The 26,744-nt window shown below is 42.5% G+C and overlaps 2 protein-coding genes across 6 annotated transcripts in view; one reads left to right on the top strand and one right to left on the bottom strand.

The window, feature by feature from the left end:
• The window catches only part of HSPH1 (heat shock protein family H (Hsp110) member 1), a gene marked incomplete at its 5' end in the record, with an annotated part of 45,691 nt that extends 33,184 nt beyond the window's left edge, over positions 1-12,507 (top strand). For 2 of the 3 annotated variants that reach the window (XM_082220269.1, XM_082220271.1), the window contains 10 exons: positions 846-952; positions 1,974-2,107; positions 3,063-3,268; positions 4,827-4,958; positions 5,187-5,324; positions 6,244-6,369; positions 7,909-8,016; positions 8,877-8,996; positions 10,455-10,616; positions 11,647-12,507. In XM_082220269.1, coding sequence (XP_082076395.1) covers positions 846-952; positions 1,974-2,107; positions 3,063-3,268; positions 4,827-4,958; positions 5,187-5,324; positions 6,244-6,369; positions 7,909-8,016; positions 8,877-8,996; positions 10,455-10,616; positions 11,647-11,841 — 1,428 coding nt within the window. In that variant the 3' untranslated portion in view covers positions 11,842-12,507. The remainder of the gene's footprint in view (positions 1-845; positions 953-1,973; positions 2,108-3,062; positions 3,269-4,826; positions 4,959-5,186; positions 5,325-6,243; positions 6,370-7,908; positions 8,017-8,876; positions 8,997-10,454; positions 10,617-11,646) is intronic. The other variant, XM_082220270.1, reaches the window with a different exon arrangement.
• A 488-nt stretch (positions 12,508-12,995) lies between these two features.
• LOC309530988 (cilia- and flagella-associated protein 337-like) overlaps positions 12,996-26,744 on the bottom strand; it is a 44,191-nt gene continuing 30,442 nt past the window's right edge. For 2 of the 3 annotated variants that reach the window (XM_082220262.1, XM_082220263.1), the window contains 9 exons: positions 26,284-26,446; positions 18,555-18,650; positions 17,537-17,595; positions 16,887-17,028; positions 16,018-16,057; positions 15,847-15,935; positions 14,634-14,818; positions 13,472-13,572; positions 12,996-13,380 (listed from right to left, as the gene is read on the bottom strand). In XM_082220262.1, the coding sequence (XP_082076388.1) occupies positions 13,203-13,380; positions 13,472-13,572; positions 14,634-14,818; positions 15,847-15,935; positions 16,018-16,057; positions 16,887-17,028; positions 17,537-17,595; positions 18,555-18,650; positions 26,284-26,446 (1,053 nt within the window). In that variant the 3' untranslated portion in view covers positions 12,996-13,202. Of the gene's footprint in view, positions 13,381-13,471; positions 13,573-14,633; positions 14,819-15,846; positions 15,936-16,017; positions 16,058-16,886; positions 17,029-17,536; positions 17,596-18,554; positions 18,651-26,283; positions 26,447-26,744 lie in introns of those variants that run through there. The other variant, XR_014219007.1, reaches the window with a different exon arrangement.

The following is a 26,744-nucleotide window of genomic DNA, read 5'->3' as shown; positions in this document are numbered from 1 at the left end:
TGGATATTTGTACCTAGCAACTGATTTTAGTGTTGTCTGGTTTTGTTTGAATGATGTAATTCTGTTTCCTTTAATGGTCACCCACTTTCTCACTTGTAAACGGGCACGCATCTCAAGTGATATGAGTTTCCCAGGGAAAAAAATCCCTATGCAAATTAGCATAATTGGGAAACTTGTCACTCCTATCTTTAGTAAATGAAACTTCAAATGTTTGACGGTTCCAAGCTTGCATTACATGGCATTTGTGGTTGGCATCCATTTATTGTTGTGCTTGAGCTTGCAAAAGGAAAAATTTTATGCGGAAAAACTAAAAAAGTCCTGGGAATTTTTCCCCCCATCCTCCCTCACTGGTTATCCTCAAGTTGTATGGCAAATCTGTAGCTTCTGAATTAACGTACTACCTCAAGAGTATATTTATTGTTTACTTTATGCTATTTATAGACTGCTTTTCAGGCAGATCCGAGAGAGTAATTTTCATGAGATTGACACAAAAATAAGCATTACTTTTTATTTCTGGGGGGGGGGGGGAGTTCAAATAAAGTAAAACAGGTGACTTGTTTGTGTAGAAGATGCTGTTTCTGTCCTCAAGATAAGCTGGTCCTTTTTTGTTGTTACATAATAACTTAATTCCAGGTAACATGGCTCACTAGGATTGCATCATAAATTGGTTTTGCCGTTATAACTTCTGCACACGAAGATGCTTCCTTGTCTCTGATGTTTAGTCACTTCTCTTTGGCTAAACCAGTAGCCCATCCCCTTGTTTCTTCCTCACATCTTGCTTTCTCTTAGCCAATGGATAGACTTTAACTAGGGGGGTTTTCTAATTCCATCTTTTTATCTCTTAGTGTGCAATTCTGTCTCCAGCTTTTAAAGTTCGAGAATTCTCCATCACTGAATCCGTTCCATTCCCAATATCACTGCTGTGGAGCACAGAGTCTGAAGATACTGATGGGTAAGAAACCACCACCCCACCCCCAGAAAATCCTCTTCTTGCACAACTGACCTCCTAATGTTAACGTGAAACTCCAGTTGGGGCTAGCCAGCTGCACAATTGGGGCCTGTGTACCTTGGATTTTACAGATAAGACCTCATTGTATGTTGTATTCCACATGGGTACGGCTGGTGATGTAGAAGGCAGGCAGCTCTGTTGGGATTTGGGAAGCGCTGTACCTCATTGATAGAGCATCTGCGTTTTGTGCAGAAGATCTCCTGTTCAGGCTTCAGGTAGGGCTGGGAGAGATACTGTCTGAAACTCTGGAGAGCTGCTGCTGGTCAGTAGACAGGGTTGAGTTAGATGGACCAGTGGTCTGACTCAGTATAAGGCAGCTTCCTATGTTCCTGGATAGGAAGATATACTTTAGATGATATTGGTGAGAGAGGTAATCTGGCCCAGTCAAGTCCTGAAATAAATAGCTCCTAGATATTAAAGTCTTACCTACGGGACTGCCTCTCCTGATATGTCCCACGGAGGACCTTACGGTCTTCAAACAAAAACATCTTGGAGGTCCCAGGCCACAGAGAGGTTAGGCTGGCCTCAACCAGAGCCAGGGCTTTTTTGGCTGTGGCTCCAGTCTGGTGGAACGCTCTGTCACAAGAGACAAGGCCCTGTGGGACTTGACATCTTTCTGCAGGGCCAGCAAGACAGAGCTGTTCCACCAGGCCTTTGGCCAAGGCACAGCCTGACCCCCTCCTTTGGTAATCCTCATAGAACTCTAGCCAAATGGTTGCCATTAATTTGATTCTGATTTGATTTTAGAATGATTTTAGAATGTATTTCAATTATTGATTGTGATTTTATGTTACTTTTACTGTTGTTAGCCGCTCTGAGCCCAGCTTTGGCTGGGGAGGGTGGGATATAAATAAAATATTACTATTATTATTATTACGTGCAATACACATTTTACAGCAGGTAAGGTTGGCTTCAAAATAATACAGATGTCTAACTTGTTCTCCCTCTTGTTTGTTTTGACTAGAATTCATGAAGTGTTCAGCAGGCATCATGCAGCCCCTTTTTCCAAAGTCTTGACTTTTTACAGAAAAGGCCCATTTGAACTCCAAGCTTTCTATTCTGATCCTGGTGGCACCCCCTACCCTGAGAAAATGATTGGTAAGTGACTGTTCCCTTCTCAGACAATATACCGGTTGCTGGAAAACACAGAAGGAGAGAGGGCTCTTGTGGTCGAATCCTGCATCTGGTTGGTCACTCTGAGGACAGGATGCTGGACTGGCCTGATCCACCAAGTTCTTAAGATTTCAATCCTTGGCAGTGTTTAGCCATATAAAATTGGCATTGCTAGTCTGATAATGGCCTGGTACGCACATAATGTTAAACTCTGGTTAATATAACTCCAATTTCATTCCTCCCTTGCTGTGTTATGATAGAAAGACAAAATCAGAGCCTCACTTGGCATTACTTGCAGTTTCCCGCCAAACCAACCATGACTGGAAACCAAGATTGGTTCTTAGCTTATTGTTCATCATTTGTTTGGCTGAAACAAACCACCAGCCCTGGTTTGCATGTAGCGCCAAGCCTTGCTCTGGTTTGTTTGCTCCTTAACATGGCAACAGCAGGAGTGGGAAATGAGTGAAGTGAGAGCTTTTCAGCAACATGTGCCAACATGCTGGTTTACATTAAACCGTTTTTAACTATGGTTTAATGCTTTGCAGAAACCAGGGCATTGGCAGATTTGTATCTCTGGCTGTGTGGTATACTGCAGAAATGTTGCACAAAGTTCCTTTTTTAAAAAAGAAAAAGAAAAAGTAGCACTGGGGTTTTGTGTACACCCCAGTATTTTTTTTTAACATTGCAGTGCCGACTGGTTGTGTCAGTGTTGTTGAAACAATAACAATAATTGCAATGGAGTTTCATGCCCATTCATTTCATTGGATCTAGTAACGTTGGCTTCAACTCTTAAGCATTAAAAGTCCTAGACAGTTTGAAAATTTTCCATCCTTTTTTAGTCTTGTGTCTCTCGATAGTTGAGGGCCTTTTAGAAATGGATGGTTTGGGGGATAATTTACGACTCCCGTGCTTAACTTTGGGACCACTCTCTTGTTTAAAGGCAAATACGTTATCCAGAATATCGCAGCCCAGAATGATGGGGAGAAAACTAAAGTCAAGGTGAAAGTTCGCATCAATACTCATGGCATATTTAGTGTCTCTACTGCGTCTATGGTGGAGCAGATGAAAGAGGAAGAGAATGAAAATCACAGTGTTGAGGCTGTAGTAGATGCTCAGAATCAAAAACCTTCAGAGGAGGACATTAATGTAAGTTGGTTTCTTCACCTGGAATACACGGCCATCCTTCAGTGGTAGGGCACATTTATTTCCATGTTGAAGGGCTGAGGTTCAGTCCCTGACACCCCCAATTAAATAGCTCAGATAGCTGTTCCCTTTGTGTGACCCTGGAGAACCATTGCCAGTCAGAACAGATGATGTATAAGGCAGATTCCTATGTATGTCTGCTTGGAATACTTTAAAATTACTTAAGAGGGAGGAAGCTTTTTTATTGTTCTATTTTCTTTTTCTATAAAATGGGAAGGGAGGTAATTCTACAGCCTTATGGGGAGAATTAGGCTGTGTAAACACTGTACCTTTAAAACGCACACACCCAAGCACACTGAGAATTCTGGGCACTGTAGTTTAAGGGTCCCTTGGAATTTTAACTCTGTGAGGAGTGAATTAAGGTAAAGAATGTCTTTCAAAGGTATAATGTGTATGCAGCCATAGAAATGGCGAGGAATGCCTTCCATCAGCTTCGGCTGGTGGCCCAGCTGTGCCCCTGTCTGAACAGGGATAGCCTAACTACTGTTGCCTACGCTCTAGTAACCTCTAGGTTAGATTACTGCAATGTGTTATATGTAGGGCTGCCTTTGAAGATGGTTCAGAAACTTCAGCCTGTGCTGAACTTGGCAGCCAGGTTACTCACGGGGGACAAGATGGTTTGAGCCTAGTACACCAATCCTGGCCCAACAGCACCAGCTGCCAGTTAGTTTCGGGCCCAATTCAAAGCGCTGCTTTTGACCCAGAAAGCCTTAAATGACTCAGAACCACAATATCTCAAGAGCCACCTCTCCCCGTATGACACTGCGATCATCACCTGAGGCCCCTCTTTGTGTGCTGCCTCCTGAAGAGATCCAGAAGACAGCAACACAAGAATGGGCCTTTTCCGTGATGAGTCCCCAATTGTCGAACGCTCTTCCCAGGAAGGCTCCCCTGGCAGCTTCATTACTTACCTTTCGGCTCCAGGGAAAAATGTTTCTCTACAACCAGGACTTTGGGCTGATGAACATTCTATGGCCTTTTAAATACGTTTGTGGGAAGGGAGTGTTATTGGATTTTGTTTTATTGTGTATTGCATTATGAATTATGAATTATTTTGAATTATGTTGTGAACTGCCCTGTGATCTTTGGGTGAAGGGCGATATACAAATTCAATAACTAATATATTCACATTAATAATTATTATAAATTGTGATATAGTACACAATTCACCTATCAGAGTAGATCATCTCTTTGGAGTGGTTCCAATAATTGGGATGGCTACTTGGATTTGAATTTCCATCAGCCTCAGTCAGGAATGCTGGGCATTTTAGTGTAACAACATCTGGACGACTGCAAATGATTTCTCTCTGGCAAAATGCTTATTTGTGATGCACTCACAAGTGGCAGATTTACTTTTTATAATAAGAATATGTTTTGGAAAGCTTCTTGCGGTATCTTGTTTACAGCCTGTGTGTTATCGAGCATTAAATTTGTTGTAGATTCTTACTGAATCCATGTACATGTCCTGTTCACATCATTTGTGCCTGGGCTCCCATTTCAGAACTTTATCCAGCAGGGCAATCATGAGGCTGGAGCTCAGCCCCAGGTACAAACAGATGGTCTGCAGACGTCACAGTCTCCCCCTTCTCCTGAGACTCCCTCTGAAGAAAACAAAATCCCAGATGCCAGAAAAGTGAGTGACCCTTTAATGCCTTCCGCCGAAGGAAAAGTAGAAATTCAATTAACTCGGTATAAAAGTAATCTCCCATCAAAAGACTCTAAGCAACCTGGTGCTCCTGGCAACGTGTGTTGGCAGGATCAAGGTCGCTTGAGATTGCGCGAGAACTTTAAAAACAGACTTTCTGAGAAACGCCTGCCAATCTGGGATGTGTCAATGTTCTTTCTCTGCTGTCCGCCCCAGGGAAACGAAAAGAAGAACGACCAGCCTCCCGAAGCGAAAAAGCCCAAGATGAAAGTGAAGAATGTCGAGCTGCCTATTGAGGCGAACTTGGTCTGGCAGCTCGGAAGAGACCTGCTCAACATGTACATTGAAACGGAGGTGTGTGAAATGAGGGTCGGGCATTGTATATACAAATAGCAGTCACAACTTCCAAATGGTAGACCTTAAGTTGCTAAGATGTCACCACCCACGCACAGAGTGGGGAGGAAGTATTGGCATGCTCAAAGAAACCCAAGATCCTTAAACAACCCTCTGAGGGCTATGCATGCTCAGTGGGCACCATAGCCGGGGTGGTGGTGGTGGTGGAATGGGCACTGGCCAGAAGCACTCCACACATCCTTATTTGTTGTTGCAGGTCCCACTTGTCTTAATCTCAGGCCCCATCTGCATTATACATTTAAGGCCCGGTCATACCACTTTGGGCTTCCCCCCCAAAAATCTTGGGAACTGTCGTTTGTTAAGGATTCTGAGAGCTGCTGGGAAAGTCCTATTCCCCCTCACAGAGCTCCAAATTCTCAGAGTGGCTTTAGCGATCAGTCCCTCTTCCCAGCGAACTCTGAGAATTGTAGCTCTGTGAGGGGGAATAGGAGTCTCCAACAACTCTCTTAACAAACTCAGTTCCCAGGATTCTTTGGGAAATTCTTATATAAATTTATATGAGAATGTATGGGAGTATATTACTCTGTGTGTGTGTGTGTATCTGTGTGTGTGTGTGTGTCTGTGTGTAACACATCTTTGTTCTCTTTCTCTCCTCCCCCCCGCACTTTCCCACCTTTTTCTCTCTTTCACTATTTCTTTATAATATAAATTATTGCAATAAAAGATTAATATTATATTGGTGGCTATTTAAAAAATGTGAATAAATTAAAAGCTTTACAGTACTGCATTTGTTTCACTAATATTTACAGTATTGTAAACAAAGTCTTTGAAGGACCTTTGTGTTTCATTTTTGCCAAGTACAGTTACCTGGTCTTCAGAATCTGATGAATTAATGTAATAGTTTTTGTTAATCAAATAGGGCAAGATGATTATGCAAGACAAACTGGAGAAGGAAAGGAATGATGCAAAGAATGCGGTTGAAGAATATGTTTATGATTTCAGAGACAAGTTATCCGGACCATATGAGAAATTTGTGTGTGAGCAGGTAATTACTTCATTTATTCAGTATATTTCTGTACCACCCTTAATCAAGAATGCCTCTGAGATAGTTAGCAAAATGGAAGTTAAGTACTGTAGATATTCATCAAACAGTGGCTTCAAATATTTAGCGTATCGTAATGCTTATCCCAACTAGTTTTCAAAATATTATAAATTCCACAAACGGGGTGGATTTCAGCAGCTCTTGGTACATTTGACTGTAAAAGCAACAAGTAGATTAGTTGATACCAGTATCAACACATGTGTAAAATTATTTCTAGGAAGCTTTTTGATAGTCAGTTTGTCAGAGCTTCCCTCAAATTCAAGGTGGTTGATTTTTAAATCTTGCTATTGCTTGGCAATCAAAATCTCCTTTCTTTATGTTGGCTGCCTCGACAGCAAGGTGAGGAAACTCTTCAAATCCAAGGGCTGCCTTCTGTCCTGGGGGGCGGTATATGCCCAATGGTGGTTAGGGGAGGCAACAGAGGTCCCCACATGATAGTCAGTGTTTTTCCAGCCCCCCACCCCCATGTTTCTCCATCCAGGCAAGCAAGGGGCATTGTTGTAGTTTGTTAAGCACAGGCACTCAGAGGGTGTGGCATGGCTCATGGGGGCGTGGCTTGGGGAGAGTTGTGTGGGTCAGAGGAGGGGCCTGCTGGGTTGCATTCAGCCCCTGGGTCTGCCCTGGAGCATCAAGACTTTAAGGTGGTGCAGATGGGGCTTAAAGGCCCAGTATGGAAAGGAGATCAGCAATTGGAGCCCAAGCCAGTCTTTAAGGAATGGTCCCTAGCAGGACTCTGGTTATGAATGTAGAGGCTAGTGAGGTAGGGACAAATTAATGGCCTTTAAGGCTTCCTCCATGTGAATAGGAGTTCACTTTTTGAATAATCTGAATTATATGTCACCGGGGGAAGGGGGGCACCAGGATTTTAGAGATGCTTAGGTGGGGCAGGGCCAAAAAAAGGTTGGGAAACACTGGTCTAGAGAGCCAGTGTGGTGTAGTGGTTAAGGGTGGTAGACTCGTAATCTGGGGAACCGGGTTCGCGTCTCCGCTCCTCCACATGCAGCTGCTGGGTGACCTTGGGCCAGTCACACTTCTCTGAAGTCTCTCAGCCCCACTCACTTCACAGAGTGTTTGTTGTCGGGGAGGAAGGGAAAGGAGATTGTTAGCCGCTTTGAGACTCCTTCGGGTAGTGATAAAGCGGGATATCAAACCCAAACTCTTCTATTGAACCTCAGAGGATCTTTTTGCCTTGAGAAGTCATTCATTGCAGGAGGGTTGTATTGTGTCAAGCCTTTCCCCAAATACACGGCATGTGAGCTGGCTTCCACATTTACTGGAAAACCTCTTTAAGTTTTCCCAGAACACTTAGGACTCCATTGTTAGGTTTCCCTCAGAGCTCCTTTTTCTCCTCAACAATCTGTCAACATAAAGTGGCCCTATTTTGCACCAGTTAACATTTTGACTTGTTTTGTAAAGTTTCCCCGGTAGCAGGGGGGTGGGTTGGCGCAATCTCGAAAACGTATTCTTGGGACTGTTGCTTAGGATCGCCACCGCTTCTCCGCGCTGCTGTCAGAGGTAGAGGACTGGCTATACGAGGAAGGAGAGGACCAGCCTAAACAGGTCTATATGGACAAACTGGCTGAGTTAAAGGTATGGTTACTTTCATGATGTAGGTGGTATGAAAGGAAGAGTTGTTATGGGTTGATTAAATTCCTTTCAGGGCTCAATACAGTCTCCCATGCATTCCTCTGCTGTAGATTTTATCAGTGGTTGCAAGAGGTATTTTTTTCAGACCCAGGCCCCACTTTTAACCCAAACATGCATTTGGGGAACTACTTTTTAATCTTTTACCATATATTTGCATGGTGGTCCCAGCCCACCAGTTGAAAACACAGTTTATTAGAGAAAGTACAATTTATCCCATTATGAGGTGGTGTTTTGGTCAAGCCTTAAGAGACCATATGAATATCTTCTTGGGTTCAGGGGCTGTCTAATAATTCTATTACTGGGATAGGTGGTGGCAATATACCTGAACATTGGAACATTCATTCTCTCATTTTATTTGTAAATTTGCTTTTACACACACACACAAAATCCTGCTCAAAGCGGCTTACAGCAAAGAAGCAGGTATGCATTTCAACCAAACACTACAAAAACAATTTCATAATAACATAGCAAATCGAAAAATATAATAACCAAAAAACCACATTTCAATAGTCTGCATCTCTCAAACCTGCTTTGATTAATTCATCACTATTCGCCTTTACAGCTGGTCCTCCTACGGCTGTGATTTCTGTATTACTTTATATTTTGCCATTTATTTAATGGTTAGTCAACCTTAGTAAACATTTGATTTATTGGTTTTTTTAGTAGGGGGGGCTAGAAGAGACTTTAGGGGGCAGGAAGATCCAGTGCAAGGGCCCAAAGACCTTTTCGTAGGTGTTTTAGGTAGCAGATAAGCCATCTAAATGTTTCCTTGAATGTATGGTGAATCATTCTGGTCTCTCTAGAAATTTGGGACTCCCATTGAAGCAAGGTATCAAGAAGCAGAGGAACGGCCAAGGTTGCTGGATGAGTTGCAGCATAAAGCGCAAAACTATGCCAAGATTACTGACGAATACAGGAAGAAGGTGTGTGTGATATCACTGAGAGCGAATTTGATGTGTTGTTGCTACTTGTTCAGTTGATTTATATCCCACTTTTTGACTAGTCTTCAAAGCAGCTGATGACTTAGAATTATAAATATGTTTGTAAAAATGTACACCCACAAAGCTGGATGCAAGAATTAAAAGCTGCAATGTACAACAATTAAGCCGTAGATTTAAACATTTAAAAAATAAGATATTAGAGCAGCATTTATGGTGCTGAAAAACAACCATTTTAGCCTGCTATCTGAAACTTAGTTTGAATGGTGGCTGCCTGGTATCTAATAAGATAAAGTTGGGCCCACAACTGATGGGGGTTGTAGTACAAAACATTTGGGGAAACCTCTGAGATGCTTTTCTCAGTTGGTGATTTTCATTCAGCCACTAGCCCAGCAAAAACTGCAAAGTTGAAGACAACAACCAGTCTTCCAAATTAATAATATATTTGATTTTATTTGGTAGTGGCCACAAATTCAGTATGGTTTTAAGGCCAGATAAGCATTTTTCTTTAATTTCCATGTCCCATCAGAATTTTCCAGCTTCATGAAGACATCACGTTTTGTCATGAAGCAAATTCCCCATATCTTCCTTCTAAAACTGTCGTTATCACAAACTAATCTTAATGCAATATGAATTCCTTTTTATTTGGGAAATAATGAATCTTAAAAGCTTCCCCCCCAGCAGAATTATTCCACACACACACACACACACGGTCAACCAAAAATTAGAAACAAACAAGGGAAAATGTTTGAATCAAATATTGGCTGCCTAATACAACTTGTATGTCAGCATCATAAATCCTTTTTCTAGTTGAGAGTTTGGCAATCTTTTGGCAGAGCTGGCCCAGAGTAACCTCAGAAAACTCACTGACTGATCATATACCCATTATCCCTTGCATGATTTTCAGCGAAGTGCAGAGTTCAGGCATGAATCTTCCTGTACTTTTATATATAGCCAATAATTGAGAATTTATATTTCACTATAAATGGTTATATAGCTCAATCTTGTTTCTTACATAGGAGGGTGTAAAATGTAAGGAAGACCATTGGCCATGCATTTACCAGATCTTAGAGCAGTTTTCAAACAATGTGGGCCAGGAACACAACTCCCCTCTTTACATGAGTCCCGAAATGGGAGAAGAGGAAGTGCTCATTATTCACACTTTCCTGTTTACCCCTTTTGAGGGGATTATGCAAAGCAGCACTTAGTTCAGGGGTTGGCAACCTTTAACCGAAACAATAGCCGACAGCCACATCAGACGTTCAGCTTACGAAAAGCGTTTGAAAACCGGAACACTTATTTCCGAGTTCTTGGTTGTCGGGAAACAAGATTCATAACTGACATCCCAGGATAAGCATCAGATATAGGATATTACGTCTTCATCATCTTGAGAATGCCAGGGGAAACATAATCTCCAATGTACTGCATTATTCTGTGTTTCAGGATGAGAAGTACCTCCATATTGACGAAACGGAGATCAACAAAGTAGAAAAATGTGTCCGTGACACAATGGAATGGCTACACAACATTCGGAACGCCCAAGCAAAGCAAAGTCTAGATCAGGATCCTGTCGTGTGTGTGAGTGAGATCAAAGGAAAGCTGAGGGTAAGTGTTAATCATGGCACAGAAACACTTTCTGATGGTTCATCTCCCAGGATAGACGAGCCTAGGTGAAGTTCATTTTGAAGACAAAGGGACAGAGCAGGGTGAACTAATGCAGGCATAGATGTTGAGATATTGCAGGGCTGCGGCCTTCCAGATGTCACTGGATTACGTCCTTGGCTATTGGCCATGTTGGCTAGTAGCTGATGGAAGATCCAACAGAATCACGAGGGCCGTAGGTTCCCCATTGCTGGTACATAGCATAGGATTAAAGATACATCCTTTCCTCTCTGCACTTATTGGCTGCCACTTCTGAGAGGGGGAAGGTTTTGAGCATGGTGACATCTTGGATGCACTTTGTATTACCGTATTTTTCGCCCTATAGGGCGCACTTTTCCCCCTCCAAAAATGAAGGGGAAATGTGTGTGCGTCCTATGGGGCGAATGCAGGCTTTCACTGAAGCCCGGAGAGCGAGAGGGGTCGGTGCGCACCGACCCCTCTCGCTCTCCAGGCTTCGCGCACCTCTCCGCAAGCAGCGGGAGCCCAGGACTGGGCTCCCGCTGCTTGCAGAGAGTTGCCTGCACGCTGAAGCCTGCGTGCGCTGAGCTCAGCGCGTCCAGGCTTCGCGGACCTCTCAGCGGGAGCCAGCGCTGGGCTCCCACGGCTTGCAGAGAGCCAACCTGTTTGGGGGCTGGGGTTGGGGGAAGCTTGGGCTTCGCCAGCCCCGCGCCTGGGGGGGGAAATAATTTTTCCCCCTTTATTTCCCCCCAAAAAAACTAGGTGCGCCTTATGGGACGGTGGCGTTCTATAGGGCGAAAAATACGGTACTAGATGTTATGGGGAGCAAGAGAGGAGATGTAGGGCTGCATGTTTCTGCCATCAGCCAGGTTATCGCAGTAAACTAGCTTCTGGCCTAAACAGAGCGGTTGCTTTTCAAGCACATCAGGTTGACTGAGCTAAAATAAGGCAGTAGTTTATACTTATTGGTCAACTGCATTAATATAATTTTTTGTTTTTTTATTTTCTGTTTTAGGAGCTGCACAGCTTGTGTGAGCCCATTGTAACTCAACCTAAGCCAAAGGTAGACTCTCCCAAACAGGAAGCGCCACCAGAACCATCGCCTAATCATAAAAACGAAGAGCTGGAAGAGATTAAGAACATTGAGACAGTGCAGCAAAATGGCGACTGTCACATAAACGAGAGCCCAGTTAACATGGACCTCGACTAGACCCAATGCATTTCAATGAGCAGCTTCATCATGAGAAAAGACTTCAGGTGTATTATGTGATATGGGGGGAATGTAATGTTTGAGGGGAGGTATTTATAATTTGTTTTAAAGAGTTTTGAGTTCTGTTATATTATTTGGGGAACGAATATATTGAAACAGTAGAAGTTGAGATCATGATAATCCTAAAAGGAAAATTGCCTTGGTAACTTTCAGATTCCTGTGGAATTGTGAACACTTAACAAAATCTTCTGTGCGGGAATTTAACCTTTTGTAATCAGTTAAGGCTACTTAATATCAAGGGAATGTTACAAAAGGTATTGCTCCTTTTGAAAGGGTTGCAGCTAGAGCTTTTGTAGACACCAAGGTAGTTTTTCCTTTCTTCTCCATTTTTGATACGTTTCTTCCACTGGCAAAAGACATTCAGTCAAAGGCATACACAAAAACCAAAACTTAGAAGAAAATGTTCTTTGTACCCATTGTCCATAATATTTGCTAGACTAAAAAATTAGAAGGAATATGTGAAGCAGCATGCAGAATTGCTTAAGTTCAGTCTCTTGCTCAACAAGTCGCTTTCATGTGTGAAAAAGCTGAATGAAGGTTAAACTGATCCTGTTGTAAGTTCTTGTGGTGCCTTTAGTGAGCTTTAATAAAGTTCATTGAAATGGTCTGGTTTTTTACAGTGTTGGTTTTACTCGGCTTCCAAGAGCAAGGCTATGCTAGAAACTAACGGTTAGTAGCACATAAATACTTTCTGAATAGAAAATTAAATACTTACGGCTCAGTGGACTGGATGAAGCCACCAGTCCAAGTATGAAACCACTAGGGTGTAAATTAGCCATGTCTAACTTAAGTCTCACTGATTTTCCATGCATCTACCCAAATTATGACTTGAACCTAGACCCAAAGCCAACAGTTTTCAGTGGAAGAATTAAGTCTTTCTTACGGTAAAAAAAAGTGAAACATACCTGCTAAACTCTAGTTTGTGTTATACTGGCTGTCAATGTTTTTTTCAGTGGCGTAGCGTGGGTTGCCAGCACCCGGGGCAAAGCAAGTAATTTGCGCCAACTAACCCGTGGATTTGCGCCCCCTAACCCTAACCCCCAGATGTTGCGGCCGGCCCCCCCTGCACCCCCCACGCTACGCCACTGGTTTTTGTCGTCCGTTTGAGCAGAGATATGTATCCGTGAGATGAGACAACAGAACAGCAACACTGTTAGCTTTAAAGAGGAGGATTGTGGTCAGGAAAATTCTTTGCAAGTTTAGCTGAAGGGTGGGGAATAGTCCAACAGAAGAAATTACACCAGGACTTTTAAGCAGGCCTTGGTTCCAGTGACTTGGCAAATGACGGGCTCAGTTTCTTGCTACTCGGCTGCTCCTTTGTAATTAGCACTGAAAATGTCTGTACCAAGAACAGACAAATCAGGCTTCTGGCAGTTTCCCGGGAAACTGTCAATTTCATAATAGTTGATTGTGCGGTAAGTGTTGGGTCCCCCGTGGCTAACCCGTCTGTTTAAATGCTTGGATCGCTCATGCTTCAACCTAGGGGGTGGGGAAAGGAAGTTGCAGGTGGGAAGAGAAAATGCTTTGGAAATGCCGTCAATTTACTTGCCAACCTGGGCTTCCCGCTTACCTCCTGCTTGAAGTGTTTGCATAAAGACGCTTGCTAATTTCATCTTGAATGTCCTCGCTGGTAACTGGAGCCAGGGAGAGCCGGGGATTAGCGATTGCTTCCTGCCGAAAGCAGAAGAACAGCCACTGCATTATTCATACACCTTAACTGCTGTTAGAATAGCAATAGCAGCCGGTGATGCTGTTGCTCTTGAATCTTCCGCCATGGAAGTTTTGGGAGCTGCTATGTTGGAGAATCCATACTGAAGCAGATGGCATAAGGCTGGTACCCCAATCAGATGGCAGCCATTTCCATTCTGTACTTTGCACGCTGTTAAATCATTCTCCAAGGTTTCATTGCCAAAATCTGCCTTTTAAGTTGCTCTTTCAGCATGGTACACAGTTAACAGGTTTTTCCTCCCTCCTGGATGTACATATTAATTTTAATAGGCCAGAGAGGTGCATTTAGCATCTACTGAATGGCAAGGTGTGGTCGTGGCTGCCTTAGGATTTCTTTGTGCTTATCTTAGGTAAAGGTAAAGGTACCCCTGACCGTTAGGTCTGGGGTTGCGGTGCTCATCCGAGGGAGCCGGCATTGTCCGCAGACAGCTTCCGGGTCATGTGGCCAGCATGACTAAGCCGCTTCTGGTGAACCAGAGCAGGGCACGGAAACACCGTTTACCTTCCCGCCGGAGCAGTACCTATTTATCTATTGCACTTTGACATGCTTTTCAAACTGCTAGGTGGGCAGGAGCTGGGACCAAACAGGAGCTCACCCCGTCGAAGGGATTTGACCGCCAACCTTCTGATCAGCAAGCCCTAGGCTCTTTGGTTTAGACCACAGCACCACCTGCATCCCTCATGCTTATCTCACTGTACCTTATATGCTCCCAGAATTCTTTGCTCTCTCTGCCATCAGAAAGGGAAATTGCAAAATCCTCTGGGCCCAGAAAACTATCCCAAGGACCATAGGATTGCTCCCTTTAAAGGAAAAAGCAGGACCTTAAGAGAAACATTGCCCCAGCAAGAATCGCTGGAGATGCAGGAAATAAAACTTGCTCATTTTGCATTGACTAGCGGTGCTTTCATAACACAGACAAAGGCATGCATAAGAAACTGGTGGGGGCAGGATGTAGCTCATAGCCTCCCCCTATTAACTGCACCACTGCAGTTGACATACGAACCTTAGGTGTGGCAGGATCCTGAGTTCTCTTCTCTTGCTCTGTGAGCTGCAAATCGGAGGGCTTGCCTTCTAGCACATGGTGAATTGGCATACTTTGAGGATCAATCAGGATTTCATAAGGAACCATGGGATGTTTCCAGGAGGATGGGGTAAAAATTTCCCAAGGTTCGGCTTGGCCAAAGGTTCCTATGGAGAGAGAAAGAAAAGGAATCTCTAAACAGGTGTAACTGAAGAAACAGCATTCGATGGAAGTAGCTCCTTCAGTAACTTGAGGCTGCAGAGAGCATTTCTAAAAAGAAATATTACTTATGAACCCAGGGCCATTGTATTTCTTAAACAGGATGTTGGTCAAATAGCAGTAGCTTCCATTTCTCTTTTATTGCAAGCTCTTTGGTCTTCTCCGGTGATGCACACCCAGAGATGGAGTCCTAGGGCAAGCTGTTCCAAAACAACTCATGATAACATAGGGATGAGAAATGTACCTACAGGAGTCATGGGCAGGTTGGATGCTTACCCCCTTTGCACACAGCAGTTGTGTGTGTGAGTAACTGCTGCTTCAGGGCGGCTTAACCAACAACCTGCTGCAATACCTTAGAATGTGGACATTTGAGAAGCAAAATCCACCACCCTGTGTTTCAAGTTGCACAATGTTCTAGGCACCAGAAAGAGGACAGAAATGTCTTCACTCAGGTTCCTAGCAGCCTCATCCCTTCCAACTCTTAATTCATGAAGCTGTCACCTGTGCCTGTCCTGTGATGGGAAGTTTTTAATGTCTGATCCTGTATTGTTTTTAATATTTGGTTGGAAGCTGCCCAGAATATTTAATATTTGGTTGGAAGCTGCTCAGCCAGATGGGCGGGGTATAGATAATAAATTTATTATTATTATTATTATTATTATTATTATTATTATTACTGTCTCAAATGTACATACCTCGGCTTAATTGCAACGGGCACATGGCTTAAGTTTTCAAATCATACAGAAGCTAGTTCGAGGAGAAAACATCAAAAAAGCAGTATTTCTCAATAAACTACAGGGCAGATGCAGCTAGATTTGCATGTGCACAGCTTCAAACACCAGCAGTGGGTGCTCACTGGAGCCCTAGTAAATGTTAATGTGTCAACCGTCTATGTTAGGGTGCATTCCTACACAAAGCTGTCCCATCCTCTTAAATGAGTAATATGGTCCTTGTGTTTTGTGCGTGTGCCATTTACCAATATATTCTCCATCCAGGCTCCACAACCGAACAGTACGATCAGTTGAACAGGATAGCAGGATGTTCTCTTCATCTATAACTTCTAACCTATTTGTCAATCCAGAGAGGACAACCAGTTAGAAACCCATGTGCACAACTTATTTTTGTTAAAGGTTAAGCCAATACTTACGATGGAACCAGATTCAAATGAGCTCTCCAGTGGTTCACATCTGTGGCAACAGAAAGGAACAGTACACAGGACTCAGCTACATTAGTAAAGAAAAAGAGTTTTATGTGCGTTATAACACTGTGTCACCAGATGGAGCTGTGGAGTCCTGTCCTTCGGCAATGTGTTTTCCCTTTATGAAGTTCACAACACGTTTTTCTGAAACCCTTTTTTGATGTGTCTAGATCCAGCCTCAGTTCATGGATAAAACATACATTACAGTATGTAAAGGTAAGGTAAGGGGACCCCTGACCATTAGGTCCAGTCGTGGCCAACTCTGGGGTTGCGGCACTCATCTTGCTTTATTGGCCGAGGGAGCCGGCGTACAGCTTCTGGGTCAAGTGGCCAGCATGACTAAGCCGCTTCTGGTGAACCAGAGCAGCGCACAGAAACGGCGGTTCCCTTCCCGCCAGAGTGGTACCTATTTATCTACTTGCACTTTGATGTGCTTTCGAACTGCTAAGTTGGCAGGATCAGGGACCGAGCAACAGGAGCTCACCCCATCACGGGGATTCGAAGCTTCTGATCAGCAAGTCCTAGGCTCTGTGGTTTAACCCACAGTGCTACCCGCATCCCTATTACAGTATGTACTAACATACAAAAACAGTGTGGTATGTTTGAAGTCACATGAAGTGCAATCCTATACATGTCTACTTAGAAGTAAACACCATTGATTTCAATTGGATTTACTCGCAGGTAAATGATATTGCAACTCACTGAGTCCAACTGGACTTGCTTTTCAGTACACATGTGTATTTGTGCTGTCAGTCTATAACCCAAAAGCAAAGATGCTAAACGTCTCTACTGTAAGTAAAATGTACATGTAGACATACACTTTGGTGCTTCTTGTTCTGGATCCTGAAGAGCATAATCTTTGATGTCATGGACATACACGTATCCATCCTCATCGGCGGCATACAAATATGAATCATCAGCAGTCACGGCAATGCCGGTAATCAAGGATTTCCCTCTTGACTGGAAAACACATTGATGCAAACCACGTCATTAGTTAACACAGTTACATAACTTCTTTATTCTAATGGGAGGAAAACTTCAATCTCCATGCCAGAACAATCTAGGTGTCCTGAAGTTGTCATCATCTAGCACAGCTTTCCCCAACCTTGCACCCTCCAGATGTTTTGGACTACAACTCCCATCAACCACAGTCACCACAATTGTGCCACCCAAGGGCAGCCTCACATAAAGTGCATTGCAGCAAGCCAGCCTTGAGTTACACCTAGCCCATGGGCTGCCAAATCACTGCCCCTGATTTACACCACCTGGGAAGCTGGTGTTAATTGCAATTTGTACATGGGGTCATATGTGATTAACTAACATGGTTGTGGCTTTGGGCTACATATATCACACATACATTTCAGCTCACAATACATTCAAACAGAGAATGTTAAGCCTTTGCTGCAATTAAACACAGAACCCCCCACCCCAGCAAACATTTCGGCAAATTCCCATCTGCAAAACTTACAGGTGCAAAACTTGCTATAAGTGGATCCCCAGTGCGCAGGCTCCAGAAATACAGATGGCCTGAAAAATTTGTAACAACGGAACAAACCAGTATCAAGCCAGTATCAAAGCAGAAGTATACTTTTGTGGCAACAAAGCATTCATGCAAGCAGAAATGTCTGAAGGCCAGTTCACATAGTTCACTGTAGTTCACAACTACAGTGACACACTGAACATGTGGCTTGAAGTGGCTCTTAACATTTGAGTAATCATCATATAACCAGCGGGATTTGTAACGACGATTACAAGCGGTCCTACATAACAGCTCCCCAAACCAGAGACCACTGGATTATGGGACACAGGGAGAATCTCTGGTGACTTTTTTGAGACCAACAATTTACACCAACTGGAAATAACGATGGAAGAAATCCAGTCTGTCAGTCTTGGTTGCATTAGAACTAAACCAGAAGAATGTAGTAAATGAAATTGATGCCTGAAATTCAGCACCCCAGGATAGTACAACAGCGATGACAAAATCCAGTTGGTAGATCACACTCCTATACAATGCTTAAAAGGCGCAGGATGTCAAAGCTCAGACCTTATGCCTTCCGTGGCCCCTGCTCCACTGTCCCTAAGCCTCAGGCCTCTTATCTCTTGCAGGTACCCTTCCTTAAGGATCCTAGCAGCATGCGCAGCTTTGTTACCTTAGAAATCAGCATGGCAATTACTTCCTGCTCTGCAAAGGCATGTGCAAGGCCTTCTGCAGTGTTGTTGACAGGCAAACCTTTGGCCCTGCGGATGTCGCTGAACCAAAGCTCCCATCGTCCCTGGCCATGGGCCATGCTCACTGGGGCTGACAGGAGTTGCAGTTGAGCCACATCTGGAGGGCCAAAGGACCCCACTCCTGTATAAGAGGCTGCACAAGCCCTTTCCCCATAGGGGAGTTGCTCCAACCCTTTGATGATTTTCACTGACTAGGTTAGTTTGGTTGCCTAGAGTTTTGGTAGGCTACAACACCAACCACATTTCACCAATCTTACCTTGCGGCCCATTGGAAACAAGCGAGGCTGCAGCCGATTCAAATTTCACCGCCCGGGTCTTTAGAAAGATTACGCAGCTAACACTTGCATCAACAGCTGGGGAGGGCAAAAAGAGAAGACTTGCTCCTTTAAAGGAAACGCCATTAAATATTCAAATACTTTCATTAAGCTACAGTCAAAAGGCACACTTTGCATGCAAGCACTGCTGCCATTAACTTTCCTGATGTTTACATTTACATTGAAGTGAGAAGTGAGAGCTGGACCATAAAGAAGGCTGATCGCCGAAGAATTGATGCTTTTGAATTATGGTGCTGGAGGAGACTCTTGAGAGTCCCATGGACTGCAAGAAGATCAAACCTCTCCATTCTGAAGGAAATCAGCCCTGAGCGCTCACTGGAAGGACAGATCGTGAAGCTGAGGCTCCAATACTTTGGCCACCTCATGAGAAGAGAAGACTCCCTGGAAAAGACCCTGATGTTGGGAAAGATGGAGGGCACAAGGAGAAGGGGACGACAGAGAATGAGATGGTTGGATGGTGTTCTTGAAGCTACCAGCATGAGTTTGATCAAACTGCAGGAGGCAGTGGAGGATAGAAGTGCCTGGCGTGCTCTGGTCCATGGGGTCACGAAGAGTCGGACACGACTAAACGACTAAACAACAAACAACATTTACATTTCCTCTCCCATGGATTTCAGATGCTTCATTCCAAACCCCATATTGAGTAGATAAAAGGTGTTTTGCTAGGTTGAACTCTGAAATGTATATAAGACTTGCTACATTTTTGTGTCCGTATGGTATAAATTTATTAAATGCTGAATCAAAGAATCAAAATTCTTTGTCTCATTGCACTTAACTGGGATGGGGGATTGGGCCTTTTCTGTTACCATGCCGAGACTTTAGAATTCCCTCCCAAGGGAGGCCTGCCTCACTCCTTAACAGTTAGCTTTCTAATGCAATGTAAATACCTGGCTGTTTTGTCAGGCTTTCAGTCTGCCAACTGACTAAAAACTAAATGTAATTTAAAAAAGAAAAAAATTAATCTAAGTGTTGCATCCAACAATATGCAAGTTGCATTTCATTCACACAACTGGAGTTGCCCTTTCTCTCCTTGCATGCCCCCAAAATCTGCTCCAGGGGGGTCACCGAAATGTAGCAATGTTTATTTCCTTACGGCTTTCAACCTGACCCTGTCAGTGCATGCAGAGTTGCCACAGACCAAACAGTTGCTTGTACTATAGCAACTCAAATAACATCTGCGTAGCAAATGGGACAGGGATGGTTGTTTAAAAGTCCTTATTTCGACTTCCGGTTCGGCGCCAGCGCTAATGGCTGCTCCCTCTCCGAGCTCCGGAGAGAGGACGGCTCTGCGAGTTCGGGTCTGACCCGCTACGGCAAGCGGGGGACCCCTAAAATCACAGGAACGGAGCCTGTGAACAAGGAGATTCGGTGGGCACCTGAAGCGCCCCCCTTTACCGCAGAAAGAGCCTTTTTAAAGGCTCCGGAACGACAACGGGGAGCGCGGTGCTGAGAATCGCTACCCAGCCCGCAGGGTGAAGCCGCGTCGCCATTAGTGGAGAGCGCCGATTCCCTTCCTGAATAATTTGGACAAAAAAGACCCGTGAGTAAGATTGAACCTCTATTCGTGTCAAAACTACTTGAAATTAGGCTGAAAACGGGAAAGGCGAAAATTAAGGAAGTCTGCCTTCCCCCGACTGCATGACAATTAAAGCAACGAAAGTTACTAAGCTGCATCCGTATGGGATATTGTCTTTAACTGCTTGAATCCGACATTTGGACTTTGACTATCCCCTCTAGCTTGCAGGGCAGAGGGGAGGAAAAAGTGATTTTATAAGCTGCATGATCAACTTAAAGGAAAAGGAAACTCTCTGCAGCCTTCAACCTGGCACAAACTGCTTATAAAACAAAGGAACACTGAACTGACTTTAGACTCCTGTGAAAGTAACAAAGTGGAAGTCTCATTGCTTATTTGTTACAAAGTTTTGGGACTCTGTGGACACAATATATCAGGGAAGGCTGGGACTCTATCTATTGGGAAAGTGTTGCAATATACATATAGAAGCCTCCTGATAAATTTGCTTTTTAAATACTCTTTGCCTTTGTTTGCGGACATTTTGATTTGCTCCCTCTAGAGGGTAAATTAAAAGTTGCTACGCTTTGGGACAGTGGAATTTTCCTTTAGGAGAAGGCTCTCGTGGGAAACGACCTTGGGATATGAGTGGCCCAGCAGACGAGATAAGCACGAGAGCCAAGACAAGGCAATATCAACAACAGCTACAGCAACACAAGAAAAGAGGCTCGATCTCAGGTATAACCCCTACAGTGACAACAGGACAAGAAAAAGGTACAGCAGTCTCCATGGATGCAGTGTCGCAAGCCCTTCTTAAGATAAACCAATCTCTGGAGAATCTAACAAAGCAGACGGCAGAAAATACCAAGAAATTGACAGAGAATTCACAGAAATTGACAGATTTAACAACAAGACTTGACCTGAATACAGAATCTATAAACAGGCTTACGCAAGAAAATTCTGCCACACGCCAAATTGCGGAGGAAGCCAGAACTATTGCTGGAGAGACCCAGGAAAAATTAGAACCGATTGCCAGGAAGGTCTATGACCACGACGCAACTCTGGCATTGTGGGAACTACAAAGAAAAGAAAGGAATTTGAAATTACGATCAATTCCAGAGGACGAAGGAGACAATCTTACGGACTTTTTAACGAAAGAGTTTGCTGATGCCTGGGAAGATCTAGAGGAAGACGAATTTAAAATCACAACAGCATTTAGACTGGGCAGAAGACAGAACAGAAAGGCACCGAGAGACTGTCTGATTACCTTGAGATCGAAGGAGGAAAGAGACAAAATTTTAAGACTGCATTTTGAGAAGGCCTTACAAATTGGGAACTCACCGATACAGATCTTTAAAGATATTCCTAAACATATTTTGGACTTGAGAGCTTCTTATAAGGATTTGGTCTACCTGTTGAAGAAGAACACCATTCTCTTCAGGTGGGAATTTCCACAGGGACTGTCTTTTGACTATAGGGGGAAGAAGGTGAAAATAAAGACGATACAGGATAAAGACAGGTTCCTGCAAAGAAATCAAGAAGATTTACAGAAAGGAACTGTAGACCCAATTGCTGAGCAAAAGAGTGTAATAGACATCTTGAACCTTTCGTTTGGACAGAACCTTCCACCACCAACAGAGGAGGAACAACAATTGGGAGCTGTTGGAGGAATACCAGAAAAATAACAAGATGGCCCTGCAATTCCTTAGCTGGAATTGTAATGGGATGAACATGCCTTTGAAGAGACGACAAGTATTCCATATTTTGTACAGAGAACAACTGGACTTGATTTGCTTACAGGAAACTCATATAACTAGAGCCCACAGGAGACTGCTTATGAATAAAAAATTGGGACAAGAATTTATTTCGTCGGACAAAGTGAAAAAAAGAGGAGTTGTGATTTATGTAAAAGAGAAGTGGGCCCCAAAAATGATGTTCAAGGATGAACAAGGAAGATATTTAGCGGTGGAGATACAGGTACAAGGAGAAAAATTTTTGATAATTGGGATCTATGCACCAAATGAAGGCAAAGCAGAATTCTTCAAAAAACTTCATGAAACTTTGACGGATTATTTGGAATATAATATGATAATCATGGGAGATATGAATGGTGTAGTTTCTACAAACATGGACAAGACACAAAGACTGACACTTACTAAAGAAGGGAGACTCCCGAAGACTTTCTTCGAAATGACTGAAAATATGGACTTAATAGACATTTGGAGAACAAGGAACCCTCTTGAAAGAGAGGGAACCTTTTTCTCCCAAGCAAAGATGACCTGGACCAGAATCGACCAAATATGGGTTACTAGTGGAATGGCTCCGAAGATTAAGAAGGTAGAAATCTGCCCAAAAACCTGTTCCGACCATAACGCCGTGAAGATGGAAATGAAATTTACAACAACTGGTCAGTTTAGATGGAGAATGAATGACACCCTGTTTCGAGATAGAGAGATCCACATGAAGGCCCAAAAAACTCTAAAGGACTATTTTGAAATCAATCTAAAGGGCGATGTGGAAAAAAGAGTGATCTGGGACGCAAGTAAAGCTGTGATGCGAGGGTTTTTGATTCAACAAAATTCAATAAAGAAGAGAAAGCAGAATGAGAAAAAGGAAAATTTTTTGGAAAAGATAAAAGAAGGAGAGAAAAAATTAAGATCAAAACCAAAGTCCCAGGAGATTTTGAGGGAGATTAAGTTGTATCAAACACAATATATGGAATTGATGAACCAAGAGATAGAGTGGAAAATAAAGCAAATGAAACAAAAGACATTTGAGTCGGCAGACAAATGTGGTAAACTTCTGGCATGGCAACTTAAGAAAAGACAGAAATTAAATACAGTCACAAGTTTAGAAGTGGATGGAAAGACTATATCTAAACCCAATGAGATAAGAAATTGTTTTGTGAGCTATTTTAAAAAACTTTATTCCCAAGGACTACAAAATGAAGAGGACACAGATAAATTCCTTAATAAATATGGATTACAAAAAATCTCTCATCAAAGCAAGGTGGATCTAAACCAGAGAATAACAGAACAAGAGATAGAGGGTGCCATTCAGGACATGCAACTGGGCAAATCTCCAGGGCCAGACGGACTGACTTCCAGATATTACAAATCTTTAAAGGAATGGTTGTTAAAGGACGTCTGTAATGAGATCTTAGAGGGAAAAAAGGCACCCGAATCGTGGAAAGAAGCATATATTTCACTCATACCAAAGACAGAGACTGAAAAGACTCAACTGAAGAACTACCGCCCAATTTCGTTACTCAATGTGGATTACAAAATTTTTGCAGACATTTTAGCAAAAAGATTTAAAAGAGTATTGATGGAGAAGATTCACAGAGACCAAGCAGGCTTTCTCCCAAAGAGACACCTCTCAGACAATGTTAGGAATATAATAGACATTTTGGAAAAGTTAGAGGTGAACATAAATACTAAAGCAGTTTTGATATTTGTGGATGCGGAGAAAGCCTTTGACAATATTTCGTGGAGTTTTATGAAAAAGAATCTTCATGGGATGGGGGTAGGACAAGGATTTGAGAATGGTGTGGGTGCAATATATTCCGAACAAAAAGCTAAGTTGATTGTAAACAATGTAATAACTGAGGAACTTAAGATAGAAAAAGGAACACGACAGGGGTGCCCAATTTCTCCATTGCTTTTTATTTCGGTCCTGGAGGTGTTGCTGAATATGATTAGAGAGGACCAGCAAGTTAAAGGTGTAAAGGTCGGAACCAAACATTATAAGTTAAGAGCGTTCGCAGATGACCTTGTATTGACCTTGCAAGAGCCAAACACTAGTACAAAAAGAGTGTTGGAAATAATCCAACAATTTGGACAGGTAGCTGGATTTAAATTGAATAAACAAAAAGCTAAAGTCTTAGGGAAAAACCTAACAGATATGGAGAAGAATAAGTTTCAAGAAGAGACAGGTCTGATGGTGGTTAAGAAGGTGAAATATCTAGGGGTTAATTTAACATCTAAAAACTTGAATTTGTATAAGGACAACTATGAAAAATGTTGGTCAGAAATTAAAAAAGATCTAGAAATATGGTCAAATTTGAGATTGTCAATGTTAGGCCGAATTGCAGTGATTAAGATGAATGTATTGCCTAGAATGTTATTTTTATTTCAAACTTTGCAGATTATTGACAAGATGGACTGTTTCAAGAGGTGGCAGAAAGACATTGCGAAATTTGTCTGGCAGGGCAAAAAGCCCAGAATAAAATATAAAATATTAACAGATGCAAAAGAAAGAGGGGGATTTGCCCTGCCGGACTTAAAATTGTACTATGAAGCAGCAGCATTCTGCTGGCTGAAAGAGTGGATGCTCCTCGAGAATACAGATATCTTGGATTTAGAAGGTTTCAATAATGCATTTGGCTGGCATGCATATCTATGGTATGACAAAATCAAAGTGCATAGTGCCTTTAAAAATCATATTGTAAGGAAAGCGTTGTTTAATGTTTGGATGAGATATAAAGATCTGTTGGAAAACAAAACCCCTAGATGGTTGTCACCCTTAGAGGCTAAGGCCCACAAGAAAGTCAATATGGAGGTCGGATGGCCAAAGTATTGTGAGATTTTAGAACAGGATGGAGAGAAACTGAAATTAAAGAGCCATGAAAAACTAAAACCCAAAGTACAAGATTGGCTCCACTATTATCAAATAATGGAGGTTTTTAAACAAGACAGGAAAATTGGCTTCCAGGTGGAAAAATCAAAACTTGAGACAGAATTGTTAGAACCCAATACTAAGAATTTGTCAAGAATGTATAACTTGCTGTTGAAATGGAATACACAAGACGAAACAGTTAAATCAGTTATGATTAAGTGGGCACAGGACATTGGTCATAATATTATGTCTGCTGACTGGGAAAGGTTGTGGAACACCGGTATTAAATTTACGGCATGTAGTGCTTTAAAGGAAAATGTGATGAAAATGGTCTATAGGTGGTACATGACCCCAGTTAAGCTAGCAAAAATTTACCATTTGCCTGATAACAAATGTTGGAAATGTAAGGAAACTGAAGGTACTTTTTATCATCTTTGGTGGACATGCCCGAAGATTAAGGTTTTCTGGGAGATGATATATAATGAAATGAAAAAGGTATTTAAATATACCTTCCTTAAGAAACCAGAGGCCTTTCTCTTGGGCATTGTCGGCCAATTGGTGCCAAAAAAGGATAGAACTTTTTTCATGTATGCAACAACAGCAGCAAGAATACTGATCGCAAAGTATTGGAAGACACAAGATTTACCCACCTTGGAAGAATGGCAGATGAAAGTGATTGACTATATGACATTGGCGGAAATGACGAGCAGAATTCGTGACCAGGGAAAGGAGACTGCGGAAGAAGACTGGAAGAAATTTAAGATTTATCTTAAGGACTATTATAAACTTGATGAAGTTTAGAATGTCGAGATTTTATAGAGAGAAAGGGTTGCAGTAATATAAGATTAGATTAAGAAAGGACTATGATGAATTAGGATGGGAAAAAACATTTATAAGTTGCTATAAAATTTGGACATGAGGATGCAGAAAGGGGAGGTATGGGGAAGTCCGAGGAAAGAAGTTTATGAAAGGACATTATGAAATTATATTTGTTTGTTTGTCTGTTTTCTTTATGTTTGTTTGTTATAAAAACTTTTGTAAAACCAATAAAAAATTTATAAAAAAAAAATAAAAGTCCTTATTTTAAGATAATAAGAGCTGTATACCAAGACATCTGCTCACAATCACAATACTATTTGCAAGGGAGGAGGGCTGTGAGGGACTAGTGCTATATTAGAGACTTCAGACCTTAACTGAAGACGCAGGGCCACTTCCTACCCACCCATCCGCAAATTGGGAGGTGACGAATTAAAAGTGGAAAGTTGTGAAAAACAGCAACTGTCATATTGAGCTGGCTGCATCACATCCTTGTGGGGTAGAAACTGGTGCCTCTCTCAACCATACCAGGGGCCTGTTAGCCAATAAAACAACTTGGAATGGGCTTCACCTTTCAACTTCCATGTTTTCCATGTCTATTCAATTCCACAGGCAATGATTCATACAGAATGATTCATCCAGACATAGTAGTCCTGGATAAAGGGTGAATCTGTTTTCTGCAGTATTTTTTTAGATGAGTGAACTTACGTTTGGTACTAACAGAGGCAGCGGCAACCGAAGTGTGGAATTTATGACATATGTGACCCGAGATCATATTCCAAACAATAATTTCACCATCATAACTTGAGGTTGCAAGGAGAGTAGGTGGGCACTGAGCAATGCACAAAATATCTTCTTTGTGTCCCCGGTTCTGGGAGAGAGGGAGTGAAAAAAACAGTGCTGTTTGTCCTTTGTGCTTGTCGCTTCGGAGCTGTACTTCATGTATCAATCAATGGGCAGTTCAAGCCCTGTAAACTGACACCACATAAGACTGAACTGTGGTCAGCCACAAAACCTCAAATGTCAATATTGCTGCTATATGTCCATCCCCCCCAATCGAGAACAAGTCTTCATAAAAGATAAGGTAGAAACTTTTGGCAGACCAACTTTTACCCCTTAGAATGCACAGGACTTCTGGGTTATATTGAGCTCATAATATGCCCATGGAA

This window comes from Podarcis vaucheri (assembly GCF_965113315.1).
Source record: "Podarcis vaucheri genome assembly, chromosome: 4".
NCBI classification, from domain to species: Eukaryota; Metazoa; Chordata; class Lepidosauria; order Squamata; family Lacertidae; genus Podarcis; species Podarcis vaucheri.
This window is presented reverse-complemented; position numbering and strand designations above follow the sequence as displayed.